The 20,648-nt window shown below is 45.4% G+C and overlaps 1 protein-coding gene across 1 annotated transcript in view; it reads right to left on the reverse strand.

Moving 5' to 3' along the window:
* Positions 1 to 365: 365 nt before the first annotated feature.
* The window catches only part of ATAD1 (ATPase family AAA domain containing 1), a 43,286-nt gene continuing 23,003 nt past the window's right edge, over positions 366 to 20,648 (reverse strand). The window contains exons 9-10 of the mRNA XM_073548202.1: positions 11,811 to 11,944; positions 366 to 4,519 (exon numbers count right to left, since the gene is read on the reverse strand). Coding sequence (XP_073404303.1) covers positions 4,402 to 4,519; positions 11,811 to 11,944 — 252 coding nt within the window. The 3' untranslated portion in view covers positions 366 to 4,401. The remainder of the gene's footprint in view (positions 4,520 to 11,810; positions 11,945 to 20,648) is intronic.

Here is a 20,648-nt window from a genome sequence, read left to right on the forward strand (position 1 = left end):
ATCACTATGTAGCAGAACCACGCCTGTGAAAAGAACGATCCCATACAATTTTAAGTGGCTGCCCATGGAATAAGTGGTCTCCAGTCATGTGGTGGAAGCCACAGACGTCATAACAATGGAAGGTGGGGTTCGTCTTGACGACAGGCGGCGGCGGGGGGATTCGTCTTGACGGCTGGCGGGGTGTTGTCTAGACGGCAGGCGGGGGGGTGTTGTCTAGACGGCAGGCGGGGGGGGTTGTCTAGACGGCAGGCGGGGGGGGGGGTTCGTCTTGACGGCAGGCTCGTCTTGACGGCAGGCCGCGATGGGGTCGGGGGGGTTGTTCACTGAATAGTTAAGGAAGAAAATATTTTCAAGATACAGATCAGTGACAACACAATTAATATAAGTTTTAATGTGCAAGCAGCAGCAATACATTCAACATGGAAGTTTAAAAAAAAAAAAAAGTGAAATTCTTTGTTAGCTAGGACAAATAATTCTCACATAATGAACATGTCCACGAACAACGCATGCCTTCCATGAAAACATTATCTATGATTAGGATTCAATTCAAAGTGTCATTTCATGGCCCTTTGGGTGCCTTGACAAACACTTGTGGTGTCACGTTCAGAGCTTGGAGAGTAACTAGAGAGACTGAGGAGCTTGCAGATGGTGTTTAATTTTATTCTGTAGTCACACAGCCATGTATATTTTTTTGTGTACACAATAAAAATAAATAAGGGATCAGTGAAAAGTGGGTAGTACACGGATAACTTCTGTGCGCCATTTTTTTCCAACTCTCATTGACGCCAATGAGTGTCTGGTCCTAGAGAACAAGAAACCGACATGCCACCAAATTTTCTCAATTTGGGTACAAGGACAAAAAAATAAAAATGGGATGTGTAAATAGCCTCACTGAATTGTACGTATCTATGAGAAGTCGGCTTTGAAACGGAGTACACATAGAAAATAAACCTTGACGTGAAAAATCCCCAGAAGACAAAGATATTTACAAGGCTTTTAAAAAGGCCATAAGAAAAATGAAAAGTCAAAACTTTTACATGCTCATATTCACAAACATCACTGGCTAGAATCCCTGAAAAAAAGCTAGCAGATACGGGAAAGCAACTAGTAAGTTGCTTGAAAATTAATAAACTGATATCCATTTTTTTTATTTAGTTAAAAAATACTGCATACGGTTATCCAGCACAGAAAATGTTCTATTGGTGGCAGATCTGTATTTCTTGGCACATATTGAACACTCACCTGGATATTTCTGAAGAAAGAAAGAAACTCAGCAAAACTGAATCTGGAACCTTCACTCAATACTAAAATTGCAACACAAAGAAGGAAGATTTGTGGAATTGTGGAAATCTCAAGATCAAGAGACATGAAAATGATATGCAAATCATGAGAAATACACAAACTTGCACTCCTTGGCTGCTATCATTGAAGTTATAAATGGTTGTCTAAGAAATGTTCTGTCACCCTGAATGATGCACTTGGGCAAATCATCAAGATCTGCAGCTGGCAACTCCCTTTGTCGACCAATGATGTCCGAGATGAGCAACAACTCTGAAGATGCTGTAGGCCATGTTAGAACGTTTAGGCCACGCACAGTAACATCTAACCAGCAGCCTGGTGTTCTAGGGTTGAAAAATTGCTCCTTGGATACTTTCAGGCTCTCTTATGGCAATGCCCTTGTGATCTCTACAACAATTTACTGTATAGCTATCATTGCGTCTTAGACAAAAGCGTGACTCATTGGTGCAGAGGATAGACCTCCAATTCAGCCATTATCGCCTTGCACTGCACCATGATGGGCTTTGAGAGCGGTGGCATGAGGTCGACACCTTTTGCTGGATGTCTGGTTAGTATTCAATGTTGTGCAAACACTTTCTGATGGTTTCTTCACAAACGATTTGGTGCCCTATGCTTAGTATGTGATGTCTAACTTCACTTGCAGTACAGAATAGATCACTACGTGCCAAACTTCGAAGAAACCAAGAACACGTGGGCAATGCTATGAAGAGACCTTTAGTTGGGAAGATTATGATGAGAGGTGGTATAAAGTAGGGTAGTCGCACCGCTCTAGTTTTCCTTCCAGGTACACTAACAGCTCAGCCCTACTTTGATTTGCCTGTTGAACCACCGGTACTGCCATTTCCCCAAATAGTCAAAGGAGCTATTTTTCAACTCCAGGCTGCATGTTGCTCATGTTACTGTGAGCAGCCAGCATGGTCTAAACATGCAACCATGGCCTAAAATGTACTGGGTCTCCCATCAAGCACATCTTAGACATCATAGGTCTGTAATTGCAAATGGAGATGCCCAGCTTCTTGATGATTCGCGGTAAAAAGTGCATTCACCGAGGCAGAACATTCCTCAGACAAACATTAATAACCTCATTGATAGCAGCCAAGACGGGCAAGTGAGTGTATTTCTGTGCGTGTGTCTCATACTCAAAAGCAACAAAAAAAAAATTCAGCTCACCCTTGATGGAAGCCAGGTAAGTTTCTGGTGTGGAGAAGCACAGAGTCTTCTCTCTTCCAGATGTTGGTATTGCTTGTGAATGAAGTGAATCCAGACTCAGTCCTTAAAATAAAATCCTTTATTTCATAATTAAAATAGATATGTCAACACTACAATAAGATTTTGCAAAGGCAGATTGGGGATAAGGGGTGCAAGGAGGTGAAACTGGAGAAAAAAATTACTCTGAAGACCGAGTTGAAGAACACAGTAGTTGTTCAAAACAAGATTTTTTTGGATTGAAGCTGCACTCACTCCCTTCACAAGCTCATACTCGATACTGAATCAATCGAGATGTTTAGAAAATTTTGATTAAATTTTTTCCACATTTGCATATCAGCTACTTGTCTATTGGTCCTGCCATTTCCAAAATTCCACAACTTTTCTTTGATGGTGTTGCAATTTCAATTTTGACAAGTGAATTTAAACTGAAATAAAAGAAATAAAATGCTAGTCAAGGGCATTCAAATTAAGGATCGTCAGTGAGCCAAGTGTATACGTCTTAAAAATAATCGAAAATTCGTAAAATCTTTGGGCTGACATTTATGTTATGTTCACATTAGACTTCTCACACTTAAAGCTGAACACTCGTTCCCCTGGACGACACTTCAGTCTCTCCAATTCCAGTTCAAAGTTTTGCTGCCAAGAAAAACTCCAAAGTAAAAAAGTCACATTGGGTCTGTTGTTCAAAAGACGCAATAATCAGATGGACAAGTGTCCGAGGTCTATTCAGTCACCTGTGCACATGCTTTTTGCATGTGAAAAAAATGGATGGACTTCGACCACAGGATTAACTACACCGTACATGTGACCACCACAAACATACAACATGAATACAGCAGACTTGGCAGTTTTGGAGAAGATTAGTAATCGCTCTACTACTGGTGAAATGTATTCCCTCTCTCCTGTCTCCAGCATATCGCCTTAGATGGCTGCTCTTGTCTATTCCTAGATTTCCTTTTTTTGTAGAGATCTTTTTAGAAAAAAAAAAGCAGTAAATTTCACTTCGAGCTTTCTAAAGTAACGAAAAAAACGAAGGCACTAATAAGCAAGTTAGAAAATAAACAAACAAAACCTTTTTGAAGTGAAGAGTTAAAGGAAACTTCACTAAGAGATGCTCCATGATTTATCTGTATGTGTCAACGGGCGTGCTGCCGGTGGGCAGAGCTTCACTCCCTCCTGCCGTACCATAAACTGCTTGGATGGGGAGAGGGAAAAAAAAAAAGATGAATCTTTTTTTCTTTATTCAACCTTTAGTACTTAAAAAATAGGACAGAACGGGAAGGTAATATAGAAAAATTATAGAATGTGATTTTATTTTAAATAACTTTAGTGCTGCTTTATACAAGGCAATTAACTATTGTTTCGATGTTATGCTAAAATATTGATAAGGAACGTGTCTAGAACTTGGACCCAAATACGCGGATCAATCATGACGTTTGGAAAGAACGTAAAAGCAGGGGATCCCTCAATATTCCTAGGCCTAGTATAAATACATGTAGACTCCTTGAACAGATGGAAGATGTGCTGGTGGCTTATGCCTTTTATACAAGAACAAACCATGAGTGATTGGCCACCAAGTATCCAGTATCCTGCAAACTATCCAGGAAAAATCCACTATGTTCAGTAGGCCCTCTACACAAGTTTTACAAATCATTCACACAGAAGGACACCGACCCTTTAATACATGACAGTCGATATCAGCAACTCACATCACGCTAGAGAGGGTTCTCTCTACAAGGCTCTTTACTTAATAGAGAACAGTTACTAAAGGTCCAAAAGTGGAGGCTGAAGAGCAGAAAACCTGCTCATCAATAAGGTCCATGCTGTATCCCTGCCGTCCACAGGATGTCTCCTTCTACCTACGTCAGCCAGGTAAGATGCGGTGACGTGGGCTCAGTCCAAACTAACGTGCATTAAAACCCCCTGGGTTGTTGCACTTTTGGATTTTTTCATCTTGTCGATAGCCCTTATTAAATCTTGCTGCTGAATTGGTCGGATCTCCTCACAGGGGCTAAAAGGAAAAGAAGAAAAAATAAATAATTTCCAGGTAATTAATGGGACGTTCGTAAATGTCTGAAGATATATACTGGAATGAAACAATGCGTCTGGATAGTCAGGCTGAACAGGGCTCTTAGCGCAATAGTCGTATATTAAGTATTAAAAATCAACAAACTGATTTAACCTCTGATGTGGAACATAGACAAGGCTATATACTCCTATAATCACACTATTCATGTATAAATGGAGATTTAGACAATGTACGTCTAATTATATTCATATATATGGGGCCAATTCCCCCTGACTGCTAATTAAATGAATGACACAATGTAATTTGCCCTGCACTGAGAAAATAGCAAGTGGCCCGACAATAAGTCATAGCCTTTAACAGCCGCTTCCAGCGAGAGCGTCACAAAGAAATAGCACAAGCACCAGTGATCATGAACTATCTCCCAAATTACTCACATGTGTGGAGTATATGCCGCGTGTCCCTCACCCCGACACGCCTTTCATCCTCTTCCTCAGGGGGCATGTAAATAGGTGATATGTGTTAAGTATACATTGGTGTGAAACTATACAATACCTGACCAACTCAAGGGCTGACCAAAGTGTGAAAGTAAACAGTAAAAATAATGATGACAAAAAAAGAAACAATGTGTGTGCATGAGATTTCTGAAATCTCAGACATAGTTGGTACAGTCAAATGCAGATGAAAATTAGCATAAAGAAAAATAATTAAAAAAACAAAGCAAGAACGCCCAGTGTGAACTTAGCTTAAAGACTTGTGTACATACAGTTGTGGCCAAAAGTATTGACACCCCTGCAATTCTGTCAGATAATACTCAGTTTCTTCCTGAAAATGATTGCAAACACAAATTCTTTGGTATTATTATCTTCATTTAATTTGTCTTAAATGAAAAAACACAAAAAGAATTGTCCTAAAGCCAAATTGGATATAATTCCACACCAAACATAAAAAAGAGGGTGGACAAAAGTATTGGCACTGTTCGAAAAATCATGTGATGCTTCTCTAATTTGTGTAATTAACAGCACCTATAACTTACCTGTGGCACCTAACAGGTGTTGGCAATAACTAAATCACACTTGCAGCCAGTTGACATGGATTAAAGTTGACTCAACCTCTGTCCTGTGTCCTTGTGTGTACCACATTGAGCATGGAGAAAAGAAAGAAGACCAAAGAACTGTCTGAGGACTTGAGAAACCAAATTGTGAGGAAGCATGAGCAATCTCAAGGCTACAAGTCCATCTCCAAAGACCTGAATGTTCCTGTGTCTACCGTGCGCAGTGTCATCAAGTAGTTTAAAGCCCATGGCACTGTGGCTAACCTCCCTAGATGTGGACGGAAAAGAAAAATTGACAAGAGATTTCAACGCAAGATTTTGCGGATTTTGGATAAAGAACCTCGACTAAGATCCAAACAAGTTCAAGCTGCCCTGCAGTCCGAGGGTACAACAGTGTCAACCCGTACTATCCGTTGGCGTCTGAATGAAAAGGGACTGTATGGTAGGAGACCCAGGAAGACCCCACTTCTTACCCCGAGACATAAAAAAGCCAGGCTGGAGTTTGCCAAAACTTACCTGAAAAAGCCTAAAACGTTTTGGAAGAATGTTCTCTGGTTAGATGAGACAAAAGTAGAGCTTTTTGGGCAAAGGCATCAACATAGAGTTTACAGGAGAAAAAAAAAAAAGAGGCATTCAAAGAAAAGAACACGGTCCCTACAGTCAAACATGGCGGAGGTTCCCTGATGTTTTGGGGTTGCTTTGCTGCCTCTGGCACTGCACTGCTTGACTGTGTGCATGGCATTATGAAGTCAGAAGACTGCCAACAAATTTTGCAGCATAATGTAGGGCCCAGTGTGAGAAAGCTGGGTCTCCCTCAGAGGTCATGGGTCTTCTTCCAGCAGGACAATGACCCAAAACACACTTCAAAAAGCACTAGAAAATGGTTTGAGAGAAAGCACTGGAGACTTCTAAGGTGGCCAGCAATGAGTCCAGACCTGAATCCCATAGAACACCTGTGGAGAGATCTAAAAATGGCAGTTTGGAGAAGGCACCCTTCAAATATCAGGGACCTGGAGCAGTTTGCCAAAGAAGAATGGTCTAAAATTCCAGCAGAGCATTGTAAGAAACTCATTGATGGTTACCGGAAGCGGGTTGGTCGCAGTTATTTTGGCTAAAGGTTGTGCAAACAAGTATTAGGCTGAGGGTGCCAATACTTTTGTCTGGCCCATTTTTGAGGTTTTGTGTGAAATGATCAATGTTTTGCTTTTTGCTTCATTCTCTTTTGTGTTTTTTCATTTAAGGCTAGTTTCACACTGTTACACCGCTCCGCCATACTCACCCGACCTCCGCTCCCACGCCGCAGTCGCCCTCCGCTCCCACGCCGCAGCCTCTCTCCACCCGACGGCCGCGGCGGTCACCTGAGACAGGTCCGCGACCGATGCCTTCCCTGCATGCTATGCGCATGCGCCATAGGCCGCGGCCGCGCCTCCTTCCTGCTTCTTATGCTCCGGCTGTGCCCTAACCCGGAAGCACCTGTGGACCAATGGCTGACCAGACGGGGCCATATCAGGCCGCTTCCCCCTGAGGGAGGCGCCTGATCGTTGTGTTTCCTGACACTCTGGCCTCGCTCCTTCGTGCACACACTGCTGCTGCAGTTCCTGTCTCGGCTGCTCCTCACAGCAGCTTCTCAGTCCCGCTACCTGTGTTCCTGCCGACCTACTCCAGTCCTGCCTTGTGTTCCTGCCGACCTTCTCCAGTCCTGCCTTGTGTTCCTGCCGACCTACTCCAGTCCTGCCTTGTGTTCCTGCCGACCTACTCCACTCCTGCCTTCAGTGTTCCTGTCGTCCTACTCCAGTCCTGCCTTGTGTTCCTGCCGACCTACTCCAGTCCTGCCTTCAGTGTTCCTGTCGTCCTACTCCAGCCCTGCCTTGTGTTCCTGCCGTCCTACTCCAGTCCTGTCTTCAGTGCTCCTGCCGTCCAACTCCAGTCTCAGTCTTACTCCGGTCCATCCTGAGCCGCCCCTCTCGGTACCGGCTACCGTGGTACTCGAACCCCTGGGCCTGCTCCTAACGGTCCCTGTATAGGGGTCGGTTCCACCTGGCAGCTCGCCCGGGGCCCCTCGGTGCCACGATCCAGAGGGTCCACTCTCGGAGTTCCCGCTCCTGACCACCCGCGCTAACACACACTAGCGCTTTTGAGCGCAGCGACGGCCTGCGCAGGCTGCCGCAAAGCCCCGCCCCCTGCCGTGCCTCCGCCGGTAGCTCCGCCTACCGGCGCATGACGCTGCATGCGTCCTGCATCCACTATCTTTATCACTGGGGGCGCAGGCCGTGCGCAATATGCGTTTGGCGGCGCATGCGTCCTTTTGACGGTGCGCCGACCTGCGCCAAACGCAACTTCTGCAGTTTGGTTGCGCTCGGCGCACCATCAAAAAGGCGCATGCGCCGCCAAACGCATACTGCGCACGGTCTGCGCCCCCAGTGATAAAGATAGGGGACGCAGGACGCATGCAGCGTCATGCGCCGGTAGGCGGAGCTACCGGCGGAGCCGCGGCAGGGGGTGGGGCTTAGCTGCAGCCGTGCGCAGGCCGTCGCTGCGCTCAAAAGCGCTAGTGTGAAACTAGCCTAATACAAATTAAATGAAGATAATAATACCAAAGAATTTGTGTTTGCAATCATTTTCAGGAAGAAACTGAGTATTATCTGACAGAATTGCAGGGGTGTCAATACTTTTGGCCACAACTGTATTATACACATACACTCAGCATATTTTTTAGACATGTTTAAAATGTTTTTATGTTTAGACAAGAAAAAAATAACAAAAATATTCATTACTAATGAAAACTTTCCCAATGTTGTAAGGAAGTGATAATGTCACTTTAATGGACAGAAAACCCCTGTTAGAGCTACACACCACCTCTGGAGCCGGCACATTAGGCTTCAATCACACATTCGTGTGCATGTTACAATCAGAGAGAAGTGGACAGATGTTTTTCTCACGTGTCATCCTAGATTATCAAGTTTTTTTTTCTTTTTTCATCCCTTATTTTTTCTCTGAAACAAGTCCACCCTGAACTTTGTTTTATCCATTGACTCTTAATGTATCAGCTAAATGGAATTAGTCAGCTACCCCACCTGAGAGCAGCATGATGATGGGGCAGAGACCCTTCTTCCAGCGATGTATCACTTACTGGGCTGCTTTCTGCAGGTTTTTTTTTTTTTTATAAAAATCCCAGTTCTTGCTGCTGCAGATCTAGCGGAGGACTGATTGGCAGATGTGTACACTGTGCATAGGCAGAAAGCTGCCAATCGGTGTTGCGGTTACACAGGGGTCATGAATATGGAGGACTACATGACAGTCGGTTTACTACTCCTCTAAGTGATACTATACTGCTGATACAAGGGTGATTCTATCAAAACTACAGCACGCAGCACAGTAATTCTCACATTACTGGAATCAGGGTGTCTATCCATACAACAAGCTGCTCTCAGATTAGGTGTCAAAAACTTGGGTGATAGAGGATGAAACTAGGATTGGACTCTGAAGTACACAGCAGGTCATACTAGTTTCATCATGTCTCTCGGATCCCCTAAAGCTGGAGTCACACATAGCGACTCACCTGCGATCCTGACAATAATATCAATGTGTCAGGATCGCTGGTGAATCGCTATGTGATCGCTGGTGAGCTGTCAAACAGGCAGCTTCACCAGCGATCAGCACAGCGGCGTCGATGTGTTGGTTAGTTACTAGCGCGCTGATGCAGGGAGCTGGTAACTAACGTACACATCGGGTATCTAAGGGACGCAGACAGCGATCTCGCTGGTGAGATCGCTGTTGTGTCACAAAACTTGTGACTCAGCGGCGATCTCGCTAGCGAGATCGCTATGTGTGACGGGACCCATAGACTTTACTGGCCGAGTCTAATCTGCAAATCTCAGGAGACAAGGACATCCGAGACAATGGAGACAATTTTAATAATTTAACCGATGTCTGAATGGCTCAATGAAATTCCATCGGTCACTGTGCTGTCCAAGAAGAAAAAAAACAGAAAGCATTAGGATATATCACATGGATGTGTGAATGTAGCCTTCTCCACACAGCTCGGCAGCATGTACATTATCCACACAACTGAAGTGCCCAGCGCCCCTGTCTGCTCTATGAGAAAGCCGCCGACTGACACATCAGCTAGAGACGTATCTCAGGGAGAACAATGCGATTGTCAGCCCGAAATCAGACATATGCGATTGACACATCTCCCAATCATCAGGATTACCATCACAAGAGGCAATACGAGTGATCCCCACACAAATTACACCATCGGTCAAACCTGGCGGCGTTATCAGCGGGTTTGGCCAACATTATGGAGTCTTTTAGAGTCCAAAAAAGTCCCAGTCCCCAGAAACAAAATTTCACTATAGAAAATTAAAAAAAAAAAATCCCCCCTACTCCCACCAAAAAATATATAACAAAATCTTAATTTAAGCAATAGGTCATTTTCTGATGATAGCTTTCCTGTGAATGAATGCCTAGGGGGTAATCCACTTGTCCCAAGCAAGTGTGGCATGACTGCTGCTTGTGATCTATTATCTCCTATCCTTGTGGTCTCCCTGGTGTGTGTTTTGGACATGTGGTATCCGTGCTTCTCTCCTCTGCTGGAAGCTAAACCTTATAGGGAACCTGTCAGGAGGATTGTGCACAGTAACCTACAGACAGGGTCAGGTCGGCGCCGTTATACTGATTACAATGATGGTTGATGAAATCCGTCTTGTGGTTGTAGTTTAATCTTTATTTTCAGTTTTGAGTTAATGATATGCTCGTTCTCCAGGGCGGCCTGTGGGGGGGTCTTCATGAGGTGCTCTGTTAGGTATTCACCAGTATGGTGTCTGACAGGTCACTGATCCCTCACGGACCTGCCCCCTATTTAACATACTGAATATTATTTACATCTTGGAGGAAAAAAAAAAAATCACCTTCTGCAGGCAGCGGCGTCTGCGCTGCAGCATGATTGCCTGTATAATGTGCATTTAACTCCTTTATTTGATGCTACAATATAAATAAATTCATAAAAGAAAAATCTGTCTCAAATTGGCACCAGCGCAGCTATCAGTGATCCCATAGATGCTACTGCGCAGGCGGCGCCATCTTGCTAGAGAAAAAAAATGCCTCCTCCAAGATGGCGCCACCTGCGCAGTAACATCTGTCGGATCACTGATAGCCGATACTGTGCAAGCGTGGCTGGAGCCATTTTGAGACTTTTTTTTTTTTTAAATATTTTATTTATAGCATCAAATAAAATAATTAAATGCACATTATACAGGCAATCATGTTGCAATGCAGGCACCAGCGCCTGCCTGCAGAAAATGATTATAATATATATAGAGGGCAGGTCGGTGAGGGATCAGTGACCTGTCAGCAGCCACATAGATGAATATGTAAGCAGAGCACCACATGTAGACCCCTCCACAGGCCGCCCCAGAGCACGAGCATATCATTAACTCAAAACTACAAATAAAGATTACACAACAACCACAAGACTGATTTCATCACCCCAGGTATTGTAATCAGTATAACGGCGCCGATCTGACAATGTGTGTAGGTTACTGTGCACAATCATGCTGACAGGTTCCATACAGCTTTCATTCCTGCCCTGTAGTGATCAGATAGATCAGTGTCAGACAGGGAGAGAGAGAACTTGGTAGTGGTACAGTTCTCTCAGAGATCAGGAAGGATGCCATATGACTGTTCTGCTTCATCACTAAGGAAGCCGACTGTGGAGGTTAGCAACACTAGTCCATATAACACGCTTTTGGCATGGGACCAGACAAAAGTTTACATAGTTCTCATACACTGCTATATTGTTGCCTGCTATCATGTAAAACACCTCTACTTAGGCTCGATGTTCAATGCAGTTCAATAGCCACAACATATCAGGCCTCCTTCACACGTCTGCACAAAACATGTACAAGAAAAACCGGTACCGATGTCCGTTTTTTCCATCAGTGTTTTTGCAATATGGTTAAAGAATTGAATTACAAACCTTCTCCCAATGATAAACACGTCCAGCTCACATACCATACAAGGATGCCATCCGTGTGCTGTACGTGTTTTTCATGGATCCATAGACTTGTGTTGCCCCTTTCATCCGTGCTGCCAAAAAAACATGGACACGTGCATAGCAGCATAGGTGATAATGGGTATGTGTCCAACCCATGAAAAAACACATGCACATGTGAAGGAGGACAGCACTAGCACGGGTCAGGCTCCAGTATACAACATGCTCACCTTTCTTCAGTGTTGCAGATTACACTATCCCGGACACACAGCAGAGCTGCATCTCTGCACATTTCCTTCAGGTCACTTCCAGAGAATCCATCCGTAGAGCTAGAAATCTGAACCAAATCTACATGAAGGTCCACCTACAGGAGAAGAGGGACAGACATTGTTAAAGTAACCAGAACCCTTACAAACAATATTTTCTGGTCTACATGATTTTGTTATAGACATATCCCAGGATTGTAATTTTAACAACATACACTCTACCTGCATTGTACCACTTCCCATCTGAGAAGTGAACGTTATGTCCACGTTACTGTAACATGTCAGTGGTCACAGGCAGAATACGTCAGTCACTGAGTGGTATCAGCCAGGACGTCACTTATAATGATGATACAATATCGGTATAACAATGACATTCATGTGGTCAATGCCAAGTCTCAAACTTCTCTCCTGATCACGTTATCTAACTAAGAAATTTTGCTAAAAAAAGAAAACCGCAATACTCACCCAGCCCTCACCTCGCTCGCCATGCAAGCACTGCTCCACCTTCTTTGGTCCAGTCTTTAGGGGGCCATGTTCAGTGTCTGACAACGCTTGGCATCTGCTGTGCAGACTAGGAGCCGCGACATCACAACGCTGTCAGGAGGCGACAAAATACACCAAAAGGGGGCCAGGCGCCAGGAGATGCTGAAGCTGACCCACTGATGACCGGACCAGAAAGCACTGTGCAGTGGGACAAGTGAGAGCTGGGTGGGTTTATGTTTATTAAGTTCTGGGGTTTCAAATGAGGCCTCAAGTCATAAAAATGCAGATTCGACTCATATCAAATAAAGTCAATGCAAAGTGAATTTCCTGGAGAAGTTCTAAAGATTTCTAGATTCAAATTGTAGCTGATTCGTTCGTCTCTACAACACCTAACTAATTTTTAAGGAAAAAAAAAGACCTTTAAGACTGGTTTCACACTAGCGTTCGATTGCGCAGCGCATCGTGCGCACGCGCAATGTTCCCCTATGTTTAACATGGTGATCGCAGGGTCTTGCGAATGTACGCGCTCTTCAGCGTTTAGCGTGCGCTGCGCATTTTACAGGTGTGCGCCCAGACGCGCCGTACGCTACATGTTGCATTTTTTTTCTGGCGACATCGTTAAAAAAATTGCGCGCGCACGCGCTTTGAGTAAACAATGTCTAGACACTGGTCTAGAACTCCCCCTAAACAAGCAACATTGTTTTGGAGGAGTGTACATAAAAGGTGTCTTCAGGGTCAGACAATTACTCTACAGACAGCCTTGCAGAGAGCAGACAAAAGCCCAGAAGAGCCTACAAGTGTGGATTCAAGCTTCAGGAGCCAAAATGTGAGTATTCTTCAACATAATGTCTGTGTGTCCTGTACAATTTTATAATGTACTAATGTATATATTTTTTTTCTGTTCAGCATGTCTTCTTCTGGCTCAATGTATTCGCCAACACGGCAAGAACTGGCCCAAGCTGATCGTGAGGTGAGAATCTTGCTGCCTTTGGGTAAGTATAGCTGCCTCTAGAAATGTGTTTTAATTTTTTCTTTCTTTACAGACATCAGACACGGGCACTGAAGAAGTAGTGCGGGAGCGGTCTGAGCGGGAGCCGTCTGAGGATTCTGAACGGGAGCAGCGTAGTCAAGTCGAGGCGAGGAGACACAATGTGAGTGTATATATATATATATATTTTTTTTTTTTTTTTTCTGTCTTTATTTATCTTGCTTCTTTTCTGTTTCTTTTTGTATCTTTTCCAAAATTCTAAACATTCTATATTTTTTTTTTCTAGGTTCCACAACGGGATGACGAAGTCTACATCGACAACAAGCACCTGATCCGCCTTGTTGAGGAGCGTATCCCGTTGTGGGACAGCCGTGACCAACAGTACAAAGACACAGTGGTGACCCGGCAGCTCTGGAATGAGGTGGCGGCAGCGATGATGGATGACTGGGACAGCGCCTCTACAGCTTCAAAAAGGGCGTTCAGTAAGTATAAAGATGCTCTGTGATACTGCATTGATTTATGGTCCTGATGGTGCTGGTGTTTTTTTGGCAAGATATATTCTTGCATGAAAAGCACCAATGCCTTGTGGAAAATTGTGATTGCTTTTTCAACTGCTGTCTTGATCCTGTTTTCACTCTTGCTCCTGATGATACTGTTGTTTTCGCTGATACATATATTGTAGCAGGAAACAAACAGTGTCCTCAGTATCAACAGTGACTGCATTGTGTCTAGAATTTTATTTGTGCTGCAGCACTGACTGTTTGCAAAGTTCTATCCGGTGTGTGTTTTTTCGCAACAGTGAACAAAATCCGCACACGTTGGCGCGCGATGGAGGACCGCTTCAACACTGATGTTCGTGCTGAGGGACAGGTTCGGAGTGGTTCAGCGGCAAGGCACAGAAGAAAGTACCGCTATTATCGAGAGTTGGCTTTCCTGAGACCGGTCCCTGCCAGCAGAGCGCAAGTGTTTTTTTTTTTTTTGTTATTACTATGTGCTTTTCTATTCAACAGGTGATGCTTCTTGTTAATGCATGATACTCATGTTTTCCCTTTCTTTCCACAGCACTTGGAGCAGCACCCTGCAACCTGTCCCGGGAGCGGTTCTTCATCGATCGACCTCGGACCTGTCCCAGCCATGAAGCATCTTGCAGGTCAGCAACACAGACAGCGGGCACTATCCGCCAGCGGCAGAGGGCCTTGGACAGGCCTGTCATGCCCGAGTTCATGCACTTGAGCGAGGCCTTTCATGCCAGCCTCAAGGCGCTGACCGCCAGAACGGAAAGCGGTTTTTCCCTGATGGAACGTGGTTTTAACCACATGGAACACCGCTTCCACTCTGTCGACCAGCGCCTTGACCGTCTGGAGGCCGACCTCAACAGACCAGCGCACCATTTTTTCAGTAAAATTGAACAGGGCATGGCGGAACACCTTAGTCCTGAGCAACAGCTGAGTGTGTTACAGGCCTGCAACACTGCTTACTTGCAGGCTATGCAGCAGAATCGGTATGTGCAGCAGTCAGTGGTGTCATTTCCAACAGTTCCACCGCTGACTCGCTTTATCACACTACTGACTTCTGCTGCATACCACTGCACGGCCACCTGCATTCCCAGCGAAGCCGGACACCACTACACCACCCCAAGTCTGAGTGCTGCTGGACACTCCTCCACCACCACCACTATGGCAAGCCCCGCTCCTGTATGGAGCACCGCCACCGCACCACCAGCTTGGAGCCAAACCACCACAGAACCTGCTTGGGCCACGACACCACCAGTCAACACCAAAGGAGCACCGCCAGCACTCCACAGCAACAGAGCACCGCCAGCACTCCGCAGCAACGGAGCACCGCCAGCACTCCGCAGCAACGGAGCACCGCCAGCACTCCGCAGCAACGGAGCACCGCCAGCACTCCGCAGCAACGGAGCACCGCCAGCACTCATCAGCAACGGAGCACCGCCAGCACTCATCAGCAACGGAGCACCGCCAGCACTCATCAGCAACGGAGCACCGCCAGCACTCATCAGCAACGGAGCACCGCCAGCACTCATCAGCAACGGAGCACCGCCAGCACTCATCAGCAACGGAGCACCGCCAGCACTCATCAGCAACGGAGCACCGCCAGCACTCATCAGCAACGGAGCACCGCCAGCACTCCTCATGTCGATATAACCGCCACCAATTCTCCTCCTCTGAGTCCCCCAAGAACTTTGGATGAGATCCCACACAGGCAGCCTCCTGCTCAGAGCACCGACCCAAATTTCTCTCCTAGGAGCACCGCCACTTCTAGCAGCACCGTCACCACAGAGCAGCAAAGGGGTGATCCGCATTCCCTATTTTACAGGGCAACGCCACAGTCCACCGTCACCAGGCGGTCAACAAAAGTAAGGCGGTCACAGGATGCAAGTCGGTCCGGGCAGGATATTCCTGCGCCAAAGAAGAAGAAAAAAAAACAAAACTTTGTTTGTCCATCCACCGTCTCCTCCTAATGTGTCTCAAGCTGGCTCAATGTCCATTCCAGAGCTCCCTTCCCCCAGTACTTTTGTCGCCCCTTCTCCTAGAACCCCTTCCTCTACCTCCAGTCGTTCCTCGTCTCTCCACGCACCCAAAGTCTCCCAATCTTCCCCCAAACGTCATTCCTAATAAATTTTTTTTTGCTTCATTTTTGTTACAAAATAAATGTGCACTTGTGCTTTCAAAAAATTTGGAATGGTTACTGTGTCTATCGCCGACCACACACACTGCGCCGTACACTTAGCGTTTTTGCAACAACATATATCTCCATTACTGTTTCTTGCGTGAGACATGTTTCTTGTGTCAATCTTGGAGATAAGTGTGATGTCAACAAACCAAATCTACATGACTTGCCTTTTCAACAACAGTCTCTACATTCTAGTAATATTGCACATACTCGATCCAGCAGGGTTCCCCAACTCCAGTCCTCAAGGTCCACCAAAAGATCATGTTGTATGGAATCCTTTTTTTTTGGGCTCTTGTGAAACAGTTATCAACGGAGCTATGGATTTCATTACAACATGATCTGGTGGTGGACCTTGTGGAGTGGAGTTGGGGAACCCTGCTGGATCCAGTCTGTCTGTACAATATTACTAGAATGTCGACACTGCTGTGAAAAAGACAAGTCATGTAGATTAGTTTAGTTGACAAAACATATCTCCAAGACTGACACAAGAAACGTCAGTAATTGAGATATCTGGTGTATTACACACCCTGAATTGAGCAGGGTTTCCCAACTACAGTATTCAAAGCAAACCAATATAGCATGTTTTTAGTAATTACATTTGAGCTAAAAAAAATAAAAAGTAAACATGATCTGTTGGTTGACATTTACGACTACATTTTGAAAACCATGGCTATAGAGGATGGTGTTGAGTGCAAGGCATATCTATTGTTCTCATTTAACTATTAGACAAAAAAGGCAAGGAACTATAGATATAACTTGTAAATAACCACAATCTATATAGTCACCTACTCAGGAGTATTAGTGAATTCATGATGCACAAAACACAGCATCATATATTCACTGATAGACCTGGCTACTTGCTAATGGTATTGGGAGTGTAAAAACAGAGAATGCACTCAGTACAGGTATCAATACAGTTTTTTTTATTAACATACAAAGAACATGCAATAAAACTTTTTTAAACCATTTGCTCTTGCCATTCCACCCGTCCTACATCTGAGTTGAAGTAGGCCGCAAATTGGTCCCTCATTTGGCCAACTTCAACGGATGACCTGAGAGGGTGCTGTGTAAATTCAGGCAATGGATTAGGATCAACATCGAGATCAAAGTTCGGGTGCTCTCGAGAAAGTACAAAGTTATGTAGAACAACACATGCCTTGACCACCTCATCCACTGTTTCCAGTTTCAGATTAATAGCTGTGCCAAGAACGCACCATCTAGATATGTGGATACCAAATGCACACTCTACTGTTCTCCTGGCCCTGGTGAGCCTGTAATTGATAATTCTTTTGTTGTGGTCCAAGTCCCGGCTGGAGTAGGGTTTCAGCAGGTTTTGGCACATCTTGAACGCTTCATCACCAACTATTACAAATGGCTGTGGAGGACCTTCGGTGCTGGGAAGAGGACGTGGCAAGGGGAAATTTAAGTTGTTGCCATACAACCTCCTGCCCATGTCCGATGTCTTAAAAGCCTGGGAGTCATTCCCACGGCCAAATGCCCCAATGTCCACTGCAATAAACATACAGTCTGCATCCGCAATGGCCATCAGTACAGTAGAAAACACGGGTATTACATACCTGGTAATGTGTTTTTTCATGAGACATGACGGCACCACGAGAGAGGGGATCCGCCCTACGAGGACAGGAAACCTTCAAGATAAAAGGGGGCGGCTCCTCTCTCCGCATCAGTTGTTTTACAGAGCACGAGAGGAACTCCGCAGGTTAGTGCACACATGAACAATACATATTTTACACTGTTAAATTTCCAACACCAAGGGAGTGTATAATACTAACGAAACACCCAACTAATGACGTGATCAATAGGGCGGGAATATAAGGGTGCCGTCATGTCTCATGAAAAAACACATTACCAGGTATGTAATACCCGTGTTTTTCCATGGTACATGACGGCACCACGAGAGAGTTACAGAGATTTGTATTCTCTTTTAGGGGGGGGATCACTGCCTGTAACACTCTTCTCCCAAATGTGAGATCAGAGGTGGCAGATAGGTCTAATCTGTAATGTCTGAAAAAGGTAGATGGAGAGGACCAAGTGGCCGCCTTACAGATTTGGTCGATGGAGGCGTCCGCTTTCTCCGCCCAGGACGTTGCCATGGCCCTCGTGGAGTGGGCTTTTAGGCCCTCTGGAACAGCCCTACCTGCACTACTATATGCTAGTATGATGCCCTCTCTCACCCATCTAGCTATAGTTTGCTTAGAGGCTTTAAGGCCTTTCCTTGCTCCTTGATACGAGACAAATAAGGCTCTCTGTTTCCTCCATGGTTTTGTCACCTCTAAATACTGTAGGATACATCTTCTAACGTCTAAGCAATGTAATCTCTCTTCCTTTTTGTTACCGGGGTTAGGACAAAAGGATGGCAAGATTATTTCCTGGGCTCTGTGGAATTTTGACACTACCTTAGGGAGGTATGCTGGATCTAATCTCAACACGACTCTATCGTCCATAACCTGAGTGTATGGTGGATCTGCTGATAGTGCGTGTAAGTCCCCAACCCTACGTGCCGATGTGAGCGCCACTAACAAGGCTGTTTTTAAAGTTACCACTTTATCTGATGTTGCGTTTATTGGTTCGAACGGACTTTCCGTTAGGGATGATAGGACTAAATTTAGATCCCAGGGAGGAGGTTTAGGAGATGGGACAGAGTCAGCTCTAGCACAGGCCCGGATAAATCTGGCGACCCATCTATCGCTTGCCAGGTCATAATTAAATAATGCTGCCAGGGCTGAAACGTGTACTTTCAGGGTGCTGACTGCTAAGCCCAGGTCCAAACCCTTTTGTAGGAATTCGAGTACCGCCCTCACAGGCACTTCCCCCTCCTGTATTGGTCCTGAGGTGGACAAAAATTTTCTCCATATCCTCCCATATATTTTTGTGGTCACTGGCTTTCTGCTACTAATTAGGGTGGAAATCAATCTTGCTGAAAAGCCTTTCTTCTCTAACAGTGACCTTTCAAATTCCAGGCTGTCAAATACAGCCTGGAATTCGGAGGGTGATTGAAGGGACCCTGTGTTAGGAGGTCATGATCCTCTGGGAGCACCCATGGGTCTGTCACTGACATCACCCTCAGCCAATAGAACCACGGCCTTTTTGGCCAAAAGGGAGCTATCATAATTACTCTGGCTTGATCCTCCCTGATTTTTTTCAGGACTAATGGAATGAGGCATATCGGAGGGAAGGCGTACAGGAGACCTGATGTCCATCTTATTCTGAAGGCGTCTACTGCCAGTGGCATGTCTGCTGGTCTTAGGGAGCAGAATTTTTGAACTTTCCTGTTGGTTTTTGAGGCGAAGAGATCTATTATGGGTTTTCCCCACCTCTGCACAATTTGCTGAAAAATGGACTCTTTTAGGCACCATTCTCCTTGTTTTAAGTGGTTCCTGCTCAGAAAGTCCGCCTTCAGGTTGTCCGTGCCTCGGATATGCAGGGCCGATAATGAAAGGAACTGATGCTCCGCCAGAGTCAGGATTCTTTTCGCTATTTCCATCAAAGACCGAGAACGAGTGCCCCCTTGATGGTTTACGTATGCAACCGCCGTACGATTGTCTGATAGGACTTTCACATGATGTCCTCTTAGGTGTGTCAGTAATCCTTCCAGCGCTCTTTCGATGGCTAGTAGTTCCCACTCGTTTGAGGATGGATCTTTTTCCCCCCGCGTCCAAGGGTCTTGGAGCCACAGGGTGTCTAGATGGGCTCCCCAGCCCCAGGGACTGGCATCTGTTGTGACTACTCTGGAGGCTGCATATGTCCAGGGTACTCCCTTCGGAGAGGACTCTATCTGTAGCCACCATTTTAGCGACTGGAGTACAGGATCCGGGATGGTAAGCTTCTGTTCCAACTGCCCCTGAAGCGTCAGATCGTTTTGTAACACACACCACTGAAGTTCCCTTGTGTGAAGTTGGGCCCATTTTACCGCTGGTATGCAGGAGGTTAGGGACCCCAACACTGACATGGCTTTCCTCAGAGTCATTGTTGGCTTTCCCAACGTTGTCCTGATTAGGTTTTTGATTTTCTCTTCTTTCTCCTCTGGGAGGCGACACTCCTGCATTACCGAGTCTATTGTTAGGCCCAAAAAATTCTGGACCATCGTTGGCTCCAGCCTGGATTTTTTGAAGTTCAGTTGCCAACCCAGAGTCTGAAGAGTCTCTATTACTGTCTTGACTTGTTCCTGACAGTGAGCGAAATCCTTCCCCACTATCAAGAAGTCGTCCAAATATGGTATTACTAGAGCATCTTTTTCTCTGAGATGTGCCGTGACCTCCGCAATTAACTTCGTAAAGACCCGGGGGGCTGTTGCTACCCCAAAGGGCAGAGCCTTGTATTGAAAATGATGCCACTGAGAGTTTATCTGGACTGCCACTCTGAGAAATCTGCGGTCTTGCTGCCGGATCGGGACATGATAGTAAGCGTCCTTGAGATCCAGGACCGACATGTAACACCGAGGGAAGAGGAGTTTCACCGTAGACCTTATCGTCTCCATTTTGAATGATGGGACTACTAGATACTTGTTGAGGCCTTTCAGGTTTACAATCGTCCTCCAGGAATCGTCTGGTTTCTTTATCAGAAATAGGGGGGAGTAAAAACCTTCCTTCTTTTCCCCTTCTGGAACTTCTTCCAGT

Source organism: Dendrobates tinctorius, unplaced genomic scaffold, assembly GCF_039654945.1.
Source record: "Dendrobates tinctorius isolate UK_male_01 unplaced genomic scaffold, ASM3965494v1 ptg000156l, whole genome shotgun sequence".
Taxonomy (NCBI): Eukaryota; Metazoa; Chordata; class Amphibia; order Anura; family Dendrobatidae; genus Dendrobates; species Dendrobates tinctorius.